Below are 13,232 nucleotides of genomic sequence, written 5' to 3'. Positions count from 1 at the left end.
CCAGATGAAGGGTACATCAAATTGATTGTGGAGATTTAATCTGCTGCTCCTGAGGCTTCTGGAAGAGATTTCCCTTTCTCTTCTTGGTTCGCACAGCTCCCGGGGTTCAGCTTTGGATATGGCCCCTCCTCTGCGTGTAGGTCACCTGAGCGTGTCTGTTCTTCGCTCAGACAGGACGGGGTTAAAGGAGCCACTGATTAGAGGGCTCGCCTTACTCAGGCCACGGGGACTGGGGGTGGGGTATGGAATGCGGGGCGAGCCTGAGGCGGCAGAGGCCGGCGTGACGTTGCACCAGCCTGAGGTGTGCCGTGCGTTCTCCCGGGGAAGTTGTCCCTGGATCACGGGACCCTGGCAGTGGCAGGCTGCACAGGCTCTGGGGAGGGGAGGTGTGCAGAGTGACCTGTGCTCACACACAGGCTTCTTGGTGACGGCAGCAGCAGCCTTAGCCTCCCATGCCCGTCTCTGGGGTCCGCGCTGATAGCCGTGGCTCGTGCCCATCTCTGAGGCTCGTTTAGGCGGTGCCCTGCCTTCTGTGGGCAGACAGGGAAGGAATCCCCTCTCCTCATGAACCCCAAAACAATGGTCTCTTGCCTCTTCGGCAGCTCCAGACCTTTTCCCGGACTCCCTCCCGGCTAGCCGTGGCGCACTAGGCCCCTGCAGGCTGTGTTCACGCCGCTAACCCCAGTCCTCTCCCGGCGCTCTGACCAAAGCCTGAGCCTCAGTTCCCATCCCCGCCTGCCCCGGCGGGTGAGCAGACAACCCCCTCGGGCTGGTGAGTGCCGGTCGGCACCGATCCTCTGTGCGGGAATCTCTGTGCTTTGCCCTCCTCACCCCTGTTCCTGGGCTCTCCTCCGCGGCTCTGAAGCTTGCCCCCACCTCCACCCCCGCCCCCCATCTCCGCCTGCGAAGGGGCTTCTAGTGTGTGGAAACCGTTCCTCCTTCACAGCTCCCTCGCACTAGTGCAGGTCCCATCCCTATTCTTTTGTCTCTGTTTTTTCTTTTTCCTTTTGACCTACCCAGGTAGGTGGGGAGTTTCTTTCCTTTTGGGAGGTCTGAGGTCTTCTGCCAGCGTTCAGTAGGTGTTCTGTAGGAGTTGTTCCACATGTAGATGTATTTCTGATGTATTTGTGGGGAGGAAGGTGATCTCCGTGTCTTACTCCTCCGCCATCTTGAAGGTGTCCCCTTTTTGTAGAGTCTTTAGTGTTTTCTCTGTATCATGTCATCTGCAAATAGTGACAGTTTTACTTCTTCTTTCCGAATTTAGATGACTTTCATTTCTTTTTTTTTGCCTAATGGTTCTGGCCAGGACTTCCAATGCCTAAGTCAGCCTGCACTTACTGGAAGCACCTGTCCAGGAAACCTAACACACATCAATTACAATTCTCCAACTCATCTTTAGTTTCCCTTACACAAGAAGGTAGGCCCTGTTAGCCTTATAAGGAAATCCCCATCCTGTTAGCCAATCATGCCCTGCTTCTGTGTTGCCTCTTCTAATGCTCTATAATACTCAACTCTTGCCTAAATTCCCTCAGGAACAGTGTTCTGTTACATCAAGCTAGTTACAAATTGTTTTAGTTTTGTCATTTGACCATAGTAAATTTGGGATGTTGGAACATAGTGGACAGAACTCCCAATTCGGATTTAGGAGGTTGGATTAGAATCTGGGTTCTCTAGCTCAAGTGGAGCAGTGTGGTCCTATTTCATGCAGTTTTGAATTAAATATTGAATATAAAGTATTAAGTCTCTCAATGCAAACAATTTGAAATAGTGTAATTCTCCCCCAAGATTTATTAAGACTTGCATAATTTCAAAGCTGTTTGGATCTATTGAATTTTAAGCTGTGTTTATTTTATTGAAATATTTCCACTTTAGCTAGTGAACAGAAATACCCAATATCTTCTGTTATGGGAATGGTCTTAAAATATATAAATCTCAGTTAGATTTTGCAGGGTCTTCAGGAAGGCATCTCTTGTGTAAAAGACAATCTTTCTGTCCTAGGTAAGTCATCTATCTTGTCTTCTCTTTTTTTTTTACATCTTTACTAGAGTATAATTGCTTTAAAATGGTGTGTTAGTTTCTGCTTTATAACAAAGTGAATCAGTTATACATATACATATATCCCCATATCTCCTCCCTCTTGCGTCTCCCTCCCACCCTCCCTATCTCACCCCTCTAGGTGGTAACAAAGCACCGAGCTGATCTCCCTGTGCTATGCGGCTGCTTCCCACTAGCTATCTACCTTACATTTGGTAGTGTATATATGTCCATGCCTCTCTTTTGCTTTGTCACAGCTTACCCTTCCCCCTCCCCATGTCCTCAAGTACATTCTCTAGTAGGTCTGTGTCTTTATTCCTTTCTTACCCCTAGGTTCTTCTCTTGATTATTCTTATTCTCACTGTAGAAAACTGGGAGAGTAAAATCCACCTCCTAGTTTTAAATGAGGAAATATAGGTTAAACGTGCCTAGTTTAGTGTTGGTACAGATCAGGCACTCAGTGAATGTTATTTGGAAAGTGGACAAGATAGACAATATAATTTGAATGTCTGTTTTCTACTAGAAATTCTTACAACTCTTAAGCAGTAAACTAGGTGATATCTCTGTATTACAGGTAAGGAAATAGGATCAGAGGAGATTCTCCTTTGGGGATATGTGTGGACTTTGAACCGACGCCTGCCTTCCTACATGACTTACTTTATTCTGTGTTGAAATAGTGACTAAAGTAGGCAGAAATTATTTTAAAAATGGGACTGATAGGTCTGAAGGAATAGTGATCTACGTTCCCTGTTTCTTAAGGGGTCAGAACATTAATAATCAGATGCACATTTTTAAAAAGAAATTTAAATAATCTCTTCCAGGGCTTCCTTTCCCCCAGTTATGAAATGAATGTGATAATACAAGTAGTTCTTTTAATCAGGGGTGAAAGTCTTTAAAACTCCCAATTATTCAGAAGGACTTTAAGTCACTTTCACAGACATGTGCAGGTTTAAGATAACAGGAACTTTAGGGTGATAGGATAGGGTGTATTTATAACACTTTTCCTGTTTGTTCTGAGAGCTGAAAATATGTGCTCTTCTGAAGTATGGAGATATCAGATGCATTAATCATGTAGTAATTAGAGCTCTTGGGAAGAAGGCGCTCTCATAAATGCAAGATATTTTTATTAACAATGGAGTGATTAGTTATAAAGCCATTTAATTTAACACTTAAGCCAGCAATCGGAGGAAATAACATTTTAAATCAATTTTAGAATAGAATGGTCATAGATAAACCTCAAGTGTGAGAAGATTGAAAAAAGTGACTGTTTTGACTCGCCACATCTTGGAAGGAAGATTTAGAGGATGCATATGTCTTTGAGGCCCAAGGGTAATACTCTGGGCATACTAGAGCAGAGGGGCAAAAACTGGAATGAGGATGGAAATTTCGTTCTTCTGGGTCATGGATTTGTACAAATTGGAAAAGTTGGAAGGGCCTGAAGCAGTGGACATGCCATTGGATTAAAACTAGATTCTCTCAAGTTCTTTATGAGCTAGCTGAACTCACTAAAATCCCAACAAGGACAAAATACCATATTTCACCATTTCTACTTAGGGACACCTGTGTTTTTCCTTAACTCAGCTGGGGTTTTGACCCTCTGAACCTGATTAGTAGACAGCTTTGCTCTTGTCATTGTGTATACTATCCTAGCCTCTGCTCATGGATCAGAATATAACCAAAGTAACATTTGTTTTAGTATGAAATATCTTTCTTCTGAGAAATATCTTTCTTATGAAATATCTCAGATCTTAATCAGTTTGTTTGTTCCTGCATATAAGCAGAAAACCCACAAATCACTTTACTGAGGCTGGGCGTGGGACATGCAGGAGGTAAGGTTGAAGGGTAGAAGAGTATGGTTGGGAGCAGGAAAAGATGTAGGATGACTCCTCTTACAGGTGCCCCATCCAGACTATGCCTGACCAGGTGGCAGGAAGACAAACCTGGAGGAGAAGTTCTTGGCTTCTACTTCCCTTGTTCCGTTGGTCAGTTTGGATCTGCCCATTTGACTAGCACATTAACACAGAAGTAGGCAAGTTAGTGTCTGCCCTCTCACACTTTAGTTTTTGTTAGAAACAGATTTTAAAGTTCTTTGGGGCAGGGATGTCTTATTTACTTTTATATAACCCTCTTAACTATCAACATCCTTGGTATGTAGTAGGTGATTGCTTTTTTTTATTGGGGTATAGTTGACATTTTATGTTGTATTAGTTTCAGGTGTACAGCATAGTGGTTCAACATTTGTATGTCTAACACATTGATCACCATGATATGTCTACTAACCATCTTTCACCGTACAAAGTTGCCACGATATTGTTGAATGTATTCTCTATGTTGTACATAACTTACCTGTGACTTACAACTGGAAGTTTATACCTCTTGAATCCCCTCCACCGATATTGCACGATCTCCCACCCACCTGTCGTCTGGTGATCGTCAGTGCTGTTCTCTGTATCCATGTGCCTTTTTCTGTTTTGTTTTGCTTGTTCATTTGTTTTGTTGTTTAGATTCCATATGTAAGTGAAATCATACAGTATTTGTTCTTCTCTGTCTGACTTATTTCACTTAGTGTAATGCCCTCTAGGTCCACCCATGTTGCTGCAATTGACAAGATTTCATTCTTTTCTTACGACTGGGTAATATTCAGTGTGTGTGTGTGTGTGTGTGTGTGTGTGTTTATACCATCCTTTTTATCCCTTCTTCTATCGATGGACACTTAGATTGCTTTCATATCTTGGCTATTGTAAATAATGCTGCAGTGAACATAGGGGTGCATGAATCTTTTCAAATTACTATTTTCATTTTCTCTGGATAAATACCCAGAGGTGGAATCACTGGGTCATAAGGTAGTTTTAATCTTTTGAGAAAACTCCATACTGTTTTTCATAGTGGCTGAACCAATTTACATTCCCACCAACAGTGCATGAGGGTCCTCTTTTCTCTACATCCTCACCAACATTTATTTGTTGGCTATTATCAAAAAGACATTCTGGCAGGTGTGAGATGATACGTCACTGCGGTTTTGATTTGCGTTTCCCTGATGGTTAGTGATGTTGAGCATCTTTTCCTGTGTCTGTTGGCCATCTGTATGTCTTCCTTGGAAAAATGTCTATTCAGGTCCTCTGCCCATTTCTTAATCAGATTTCTTTTTGTTACTGAGTTGTGTGAGTTCTTTGTATATTTTGGATATTAGCCCCTAGTTGGCTACATGATTTGCAAATATCTTTTCCCATTCAGTAGGCTGCCTTTTCATTTTGTTGATCATTTTCTTTACTGTACAAAAGCTTTTCAGTTTGACGTATTGCCATTTATTTATTTTTGCTTTTGTTTATAAAATCCGTGGGAATCCAGCAGTGTGTGGCCTGTAACCCTTCTCAACCTCCGTGGGTTCAAAGGATTAGATAAAACACTGTCTTTGGGGGAAAAAAAACTACTCTTTCTTAAAAGGGTTAGGTTTTAAAGGAATGGAAATTTCTGGTTTAAATTGTTTAGAAATGAGAAGGGCCATTTCTTTAGGTCTACAAGTAGGGTGGCTTCTAAATACGATGTTTAAAATAATATTATTAGTATAGAAACCTGAAACAAGCATCCCACCACAAAAATAAGTTTGATTTTGCTGAACTCACTTGGGTTAAGTCTCCAAGGATTTCCTTAACACCAGTTTCAGAATACTGAGCTTTGAGGGAATTTTTGTAAAAGGACTGTTATCATCATCGATAGCTCCCATCCACTGTGTGCCTCCAGTTGGTAAGTAGTAAAAGAGCATCTTGTTCAGCAACCTTGTGAGCTTGGAGTATTATCTCCATTTTACAGACAAGGAAACTGAGGTCCAGATAATGGATGTGATTTGCCTAAGGTCACATACCTAGTATACTTGCAAGCAGTGCTGTCTCACTTGAGAACCATTGTTTGGGGAAACTTGGCCAGTATTTGAATAGCTGTAGAATTTTTCACAAGCAACTACTATGTCCAGGGAAGTATTGGATACTAATGGAACCCTTTCACGTGGTGTGTCTTCTTGCCTGAAGCTGGAGGCTTAGAAAAATTAAAGAAAGGATCTTGGTAGTTCTAATTCATTCCTTTTCCTCAGCTCTGCTCCCACTTTCCATTTTACCCCTCTAATAGGAAGGCATTCCTATGATTTTGCTCTAGAATCTTGTGATGGCTACTTGGCAAATAGCCCCACCAAATTATTCTAGTACAATATTTTAGAAAAATGATTTCTGACATATTGGCACTTGTACTGACTTCAACCCATACCCCTAAGAGAGGAGCTTGGTCTGTATTGTCACCACAGTATACTGCACCGTCAGACCCAAGTTCACTGTATCCCATGAATATTTTGACTGCCTGACAGTAGCCATCTGGATTTTCTGAGCTTCTCACTGAATCTGGTTTTAGTATTTCATTTATCAGGTAAAGAGGGGCTGTTTTATCCTACGGAAAATTTGTCAGAGCCTCGGCATTGTTCAAATACTGTAGTGGTTCAACTGCTGAACATATAAAAATCTTTCACTTTGGGTTTGTGTGTCCTTGTATTGAATACAGATTCATTTTAGCTTTGGTGTGTTTATGATACTCTCTAGAATCAGCTTCTGGAGTTTTTGTAAATTAATGAGTGGAATTTATCATGGGATGATGGGACCCACATAGTGATTTCTTCGGATTCAGTGTAGCCAATGACAGGTGTAGGAGAGTGTGTGCGCGTGTGTTTGGGGGGGGAGGGGAGGGGAGGAGAGGAGAGAGTACCAAGCATACTTGGGATTTGGATTTTATAAAAATGACTTGTTCCTTGGTTTTCAGATTAACTTAAAGTTCTTTCGTATTATAGGAATAATGTATGATTATTGTATAAAAAAATATAGATGAGTACTCAAAAGAAAAAAAAATAACATCTTAAGTGTTGGTCACTGTTAAGATTTTGGTTTACTTGATGCCAATGTGTGTGTGTGTGTGTGTCTGTGTACATTCATACATGTTTGTGCAAAAATGAGCTTATGCTATAAATAGTCTAGAAATTGTATTTGCACATCTATTCATTAAATACTCTTCTCTCGTAGTTTTAATATAAAAATAAATTGTCAATTTCTGGTTATTATTTTTTCTTTATTCTGAAATCTTGCAGCAACTGACTGTTAGAAAGAGGCTTTTTAAGTTTCGGATCACTCGTGGGCCCCCTTCCCCACAGCCCTTGGTAGCGTGTGTGTTGCATGGCTGCTGCCCTGCCCTGCGACCCACACCCCGCCGGAGGACACTGTGGAACTGATGGCTGCTGACAGTTCATCTACGTTTCCTGTTTTTCTTGCAGGAGACAGAGCACGCGGTACCCAGCCAGTCAGAATGTCGGGGGAGAACAGGAACGCCAGCTCAGGAGAGTCCACAAAACCACACCTTCAGGTGCCAAGAAACCGTGCGAGCTCAACGAAGGTGGGCCCTTTGTTGTCAGAAGTTGCACTGGGCCTTGGGTTCCTTTCCCAGAAACGCTAACACCTGTGCTTGCTACCCCCCTGCACGAGAGGCAAGGCTTTCTGACTTTCGCTGGCATCCCTTGAAGTCAGAGAAGCTCCTTAAAGGGGGAGAATCATTGAGTCTAAGAGAAATGTACATAACCTACTTTCTCTGCCTGCAGTTTGAAGATAATCAGCTTTAAGGCTCAGAGAGGAGCGGAGACTCTCCTGCCCTGAGAGAGAGAAACGCTGATTTCATTTTGTCCTCTTTCATTCCACGCTAGAGAGGACTGGGTTTTCTTCTGTGATAATGGTAATTGCTGATGACAGTGTAGAAGTCAGGCCAATTGCTTTTGGCATATTCTGTCATTTAGCCCCTCACCCCATCCCCGAAAAGCGGGTACTCCTAGCCCTATTTTATGGAGAAGGAGCCTGAGGCTGAGTCGTCAAGGCACCTGACTGATACCGTACAAGTAAGTAAGGCTGAGCCAGAATTTTTTTTTTTTTTTTTTTTTTTTTTTTTGCGGTACGCGGGCCTCTCACTGTTGTGGGCTCTCCCGCTGCAGAGCACAGGCTCCGGAGGCGCAGGCTCAGCGGCCATGGCTCACGGGCCCAGCCGCTCCGCGGCATGTGGGATCTTCCCGGACTGGGGCATGAACCCACGCCCCCTGCATTGGCAGGCGGACTCTCAACCATTGCGCCACCAGGGAAGCCCCCTGGGGCTGACCCCTCTGGTCTCCCAGACCTGCTAGAGATGGCCCTGGGTCAGGGCAAGAATGTGGGTGGGAGGCTGTCCGAAGCAAGGTTGGCATGGCATTTGGATGGGAGCCTGGCCTTGCAGCTGTCTATGGAAAGTCTCTTCTGGAAATAAACAGAAGAAAGAATCCAACTGCTAGTTGTGTCAGCTGTCTTTGTAGGATCTTGTGTACAGTGTCATCATAGCTCTCACTCAGTGGAAAGGGAGGGCTATGCTTCTGGCCATGACTTTTCAAAATGTTTTCTAAGGCAGCAGAGTCTAAATGAATCAACGGCAACAGACAAGATGGGCTGTGCTATGAAATTGTGCTTTTTAAAAAAAATTTATCAGAGTAGAGTTGAGTTACAATGTTGTGTTAGTTTCTGCTGTACAGCAAAGTGAACCAGTTATACATGTACATATATCCACTCCTTTTTAGCTTCTTTTCCCATATACATTACAGAGTATTGAGTAGAGTTCCCTGTGCTCTACAGTAGGTCCTAATTAGTTATCTATTTTATATATAGTGAAATTGTGCTTTAAAATATTCAACGTACTAAATTTAGAATCAGAGAGCCCCAAAGGGTTGATGGAGAACCCAAAAGTAAGGTGATCCATTATCCAGTTGGATTCTTCAACACCTTTTCTCACCTCCTCGCTGGTTGCCATCTCTTGTCTGTTTATTCTTAACTTGACCTCAGATCGGGTAAGACTCAGCGCTGTCATTTCTCTGCTAATCGGGACACTCACCTTCCTATTGGAGGCCTTACTATAGCAAAGCTGTTTTAGGTTGATTAGAATCAATTTAGGCAGTGACCCTGTCTCCCCCACCAGACTGGTGACTGCATCTCTCAGCAAGAATAAGGCCAACTATATTCCCATGCATATTTCAGAATCATAAAAAAGACAGAAAAAAACACAAGAAACAAGATGAACTCCTTCATGCTTGCATATGAAATGTATGGTGCCCTTTGGGCTGGATACCCCGCAGAGGCTGATAGGGGAAAATGACATTAGCAATCTACCTTCTCAAAGACGCTCGATGTTTGGTAAACTTAAAACCACTCTATTTCCCATCTGCAGTGGAGAAGGTAAGTGGTAATATTACTGTTATCAGAGGGCAAGTCGGAAATTTAATAGGATTCTGCTCTGGGGATCATTCACATATGACTAGGGAGAGCTAAGTGGATCGAATTAGAAAAGTCCTCATGAGGAAACATACAGAGCAGCAGCTCCTACACTTGGGGGTGGGGAGTTATAGTTCATTCAGATTCTCAGATCTATGGCACTTTTCCTCAGAAAAAAAGAGATACACATACACACAAAAGTTTGTGTAACATTTTAGGCTGTTCCTAGACCTCTTCTGCGTGTCAGGAGAAGGAACCAAATACATGGTCACTGGGCAGCCTTCCTCATTGAGTCAGGCTTGTCTCCTCCAAAACAGATCTGGCCTGTCTTCCTCTATACTTTAGCAAACCTCCATAGGACCCCAAATACCTTGTTGTTCTCTTCTTCTTTTTCCTTTCTAGCCTCCATGTTCTACTTTGACAGGATCTAGCTTTCTGAGCTAGCAGCATTCCAGAATTGCCTGTGCACCAGAGTTGACAGTCACAGCGTCTGGTGTTAAGTTGCAGATCAGGAGTTGTGAGGCCATTACGTCTGGTATATTAGGTTGAATATTTAGATCAGGTTGGTAACCTTTAAACTACAGAGTTTTTTTTTGGTCACAGCCATGGTGGCGTCACCTAGGATCACTCTAATGGAACTTAAAAAGAAAACTCTAAGTATTAGAGGGATTGTGAAATTTGATGAACTGGTGAAATGAGAGCTGAGGCTAAAAACAACTTTGAGTCAGGTAGCTCACGTTCCTGATAACATTGCTCTTCCATTTTAAAACCAGCAGACAGCCAGGTGCAGGCATATTGTGTCCAATAAGATCTCGATAGAGACATGAGGACTGTAATAGAACACTCCAGACCTAAGTCTGGCTCAAAGTGAGGGAAGAAGCCAGGCTAAATCTTAGCAGGTGTAAAATGCCACCTTCTTGGGGAGGAGGGCTGGGGAGGAGCATGTTCTTATCATAATGAGCACTTTGAGAAAGGAAGGAAAGATCTTTCTACAGCAAGGAGCTGTCAAGGGGTCACATGTGGTTTGGGTGGGACTCAAAAGGGTAGTTAGTGTTCAGAGAATGAATCCATCCTTGTAGAAGTGAGGTTTTGGAGCTGCTTGTGTCATGGGGTGGTATTGATCTTCTCACGCGTGCCAAAGAGAAATAGTTTCATACCTTCCGCTCAGAGAGCATGTTGTTGAGCTTTTCCTAGGGCACGGGACGTTTATCTGTGTGTCTAAATACGCTTTAGGGAGGTCTATGAATGTTCTTTCCAAAGTTTGAGTGTCTGTATACTATATTGGTTTTCTGTTGCGACTGTAACAAATGACCACAAACCTGTGACTTAAAACAACACAAATTTATAATCTTATACTTCCGTAGGATAGATGAGCAACATGGGTCTCTCTGGGGTAAAAGAAAGGTGTCAGCAGGCCTACGAATGGGTATATTTCCTTGTCTTTTCCAGTTTCCCGGTGCTGCGTACATTGCTTGGCTTATGGTCTTTTCCTCCATTTTCAAAGCTAGCAATGTTGCATCTCTCTTAGCATTCTTCCATATGTTTCCTTCTGACCATTACTGAGTCCAGGCTGCTACTGCTTGTCTCACGAGAGGCCAGTAAATCGAGAATGAGGTTTTGGGGCAAGGAAGAGTGACTTTATTCGGAAAGCCAGCAGACTGAGAAGAAGGTGGACTCTTGTCCCAAAGAACCATCTTCCTTGAGTTAGAATTCAGGCTTCTTTTGTACTAAAAGGGGAGAAGATGGGGCTGGTTGCTGTACACTTCTTGGTGCCGGAATCCTTTGCTCTTGCAGCTGTCCACATAGGTCTGATCACAGTGTTCCCATGAACCTCCAACAAGACAAATGCTATTCTCTGTTCAGCAACGTTTAATCTCTGTATGAATGGAAAAGTGTTAAACCTTTAAAGGTCAGAGCCTTGAGAATGAGCTACCATGAATATTTCAGGCTATGGGCAACGTGTTTTATTTTTACAAAAGTGCAGAGCCAACAGAGCACAGGGTTAGAGCTAAAGGAACAGATTCAGTATGGGGTCAGGTTTGTCCTTTTCTTACAACCAAGGGCAGGAAAATTGTTCTGATTTTAAGGATTCAAGTGATTAGATTGGGTCCACTCAGATAGCCCACTATAATCTCTCCATCTCAAGGTCCTTAGCTTCATCACATCAGCAGAATCCCTTTTGTCATGTAAGGTAACAAGGGGAGGGGGACAAGGAATGAGCACATAGACATCTTCGTGGGCCACATTATTCTGCCTACTACATATGTTTATTTTTCCAGGGAAAAGTCTCTAAAGCATTTATCAGAATTTCCTATGCTACCCATGATCCCCCCAAAGATTTAGACTCACTGTCTTAATCTCTTCCTACCTCCAAGTTTGCTTGCTCTTCTGGATTCCCTCAACAGAGCCAACCTCAGATACTGGTGTAGCCCACTCTGCTCTGTTTCTTTGCACCCTTCCTTCTATTTACCAGCTCCCCTCATGTTTTTATTATACTCCTTGGCAGTATAGTGCCCCACATCAGAGATCTCAAACTCAGTGTCCTGCACGTGTATCTAGTGGGGAGGTATATTTGACTGGTAGACTGTTGTAAAAATATTTTGATTCAGTGTTTAAACATTAGAGTCTTTATGGCCTTTTTACATTGTTTTGAAAAATCTGAAAATGGGATAACCCAGAATGTACATTCCTACAAGGCAGCAGATAGCTGGAGTTGAGAAGCAGCTCTCCATTTTTTCACAGCTCCTACCCAGATCTCTTTATTAATATATGCTTTTGCCTGGCTCCTATAGGCATTTGATTTAAAATGCCTGCTTCCATCCTTTTCTTCCCTGCAACTGCTCATCCTTAGGAGCTGCCTGGAGCTAAGTAAGCCCTAATAAGGTGATCGCTGATAATACCTTAATGCCTCTTTCTCCAAGATGATGTGTTTACATTTTTTTTTAACAGCTTTATTGGAGTATAATTGCTTTACAATGGTGTGTTAGTTTCTGCTTTATAACAAAGTGAATCAGCTATACATACACATATACATATATCCGGATGTGTTTACATTTTAATTTGGATTTTCAGTGCATCTGAGTGGTGAGGCTGCGTATTACCCTTCTCTGGCATGCTGCTGCGTACCTGGAGCTTTTCAAAACACGGAAAAGTATAGAACTGCATTTAGTTAGAGCCAGAATGAAGCCTTAGTAATCATTAAATGCAACCCTCTCATTTTCTCGTTTGACCCCCAGTGAGGCTGTGATTTGGTTAAGCCCTCAGTTCCCTTGTAATAGAACCAAGATAAGCACCATCAGTCTGTTTAGAGCAGTCAGTTCAGTTTGATTGATTTTTATGGCTAACGCCAGTGCCAATTCTGTAAACAGCTCAGATATGACAAAGGGGAATTTATGAAGGTAAGAGAATGCAATGAAGTTGGGGATTTCTTACCCAGCTAAGTAAATTGACTTTTGAGAGTGATTAACTCCCTTGTGTTTAAAATATTGTATTAAGATTTATGACAGCATTAAGCCTTTTAGTGTCATTAAAGACCTTGCCTGTATAAACAGGAGCTATCCTATAGCAATGTGTTTCTTCTAGTTAAGTTGGTGGTTACATTTGTGAATTAGAGTTCATTAGCCTCTTCATCCGGAAGTCCCCAGTTAGAGGGGGTTGAAGATTGGGGTATTAGCAAGGATAATGGCCTTTGATGGCTTTGACTATTTTTGTAACATTCCAGATAAAAGAAAAAGCTTTGTTGCTTTATGGAAAGAGGAAGTTTTTGTTGCCAGCAACTTTTCCATGGGGGATAAATCCTTTCATCTTTTGTTTTTGAGATAGGCAACTTGTGTGTGTTTTAATAGCTGCTTGTTTCTTGTTCAAATGTTTTTTGAGAAGTAGGCAGAGTCT

The 13,232-nt window shown here is 42.5% G+C and overlaps 1 protein-coding gene across 6 annotated transcripts in view; it reads left to right on the top strand.

The window, feature by feature from the left end:
- The window catches only part of FAM13C (family with sequence similarity 13 member C), a 142,560-nt gene that overhangs the window by 63,034 nt on the left and 66,294 nt on the right, over nt 1-13,232 (top strand). For all 6 annotated transcript variants that reach the window (XM_032609109.1, XM_032609110.1, XM_032609111.1 and 3 more), the window contains one exon: nt 7,340-7,458. In XM_032609109.1, the coding sequence (XP_032465000.1) occupies nt 7,340-7,458 (119 nt within the window). The remainder of the gene's footprint in view (nt 1-7,339; nt 7,459-13,232) is intronic.

Source organism: Phocoena sinus, chromosome 16 (genome assembly GCF_008692025.1).
Source record: "Phocoena sinus isolate mPhoSin1 chromosome 16, mPhoSin1.pri, whole genome shotgun sequence".
NCBI classification, from domain to species: domain Eukaryota; kingdom Metazoa; phylum Chordata; class Mammalia; order Artiodactyla; family Phocoenidae; genus Phocoena; species Phocoena sinus.
This window is presented reverse-complemented; position numbering and strand designations above follow the sequence as displayed.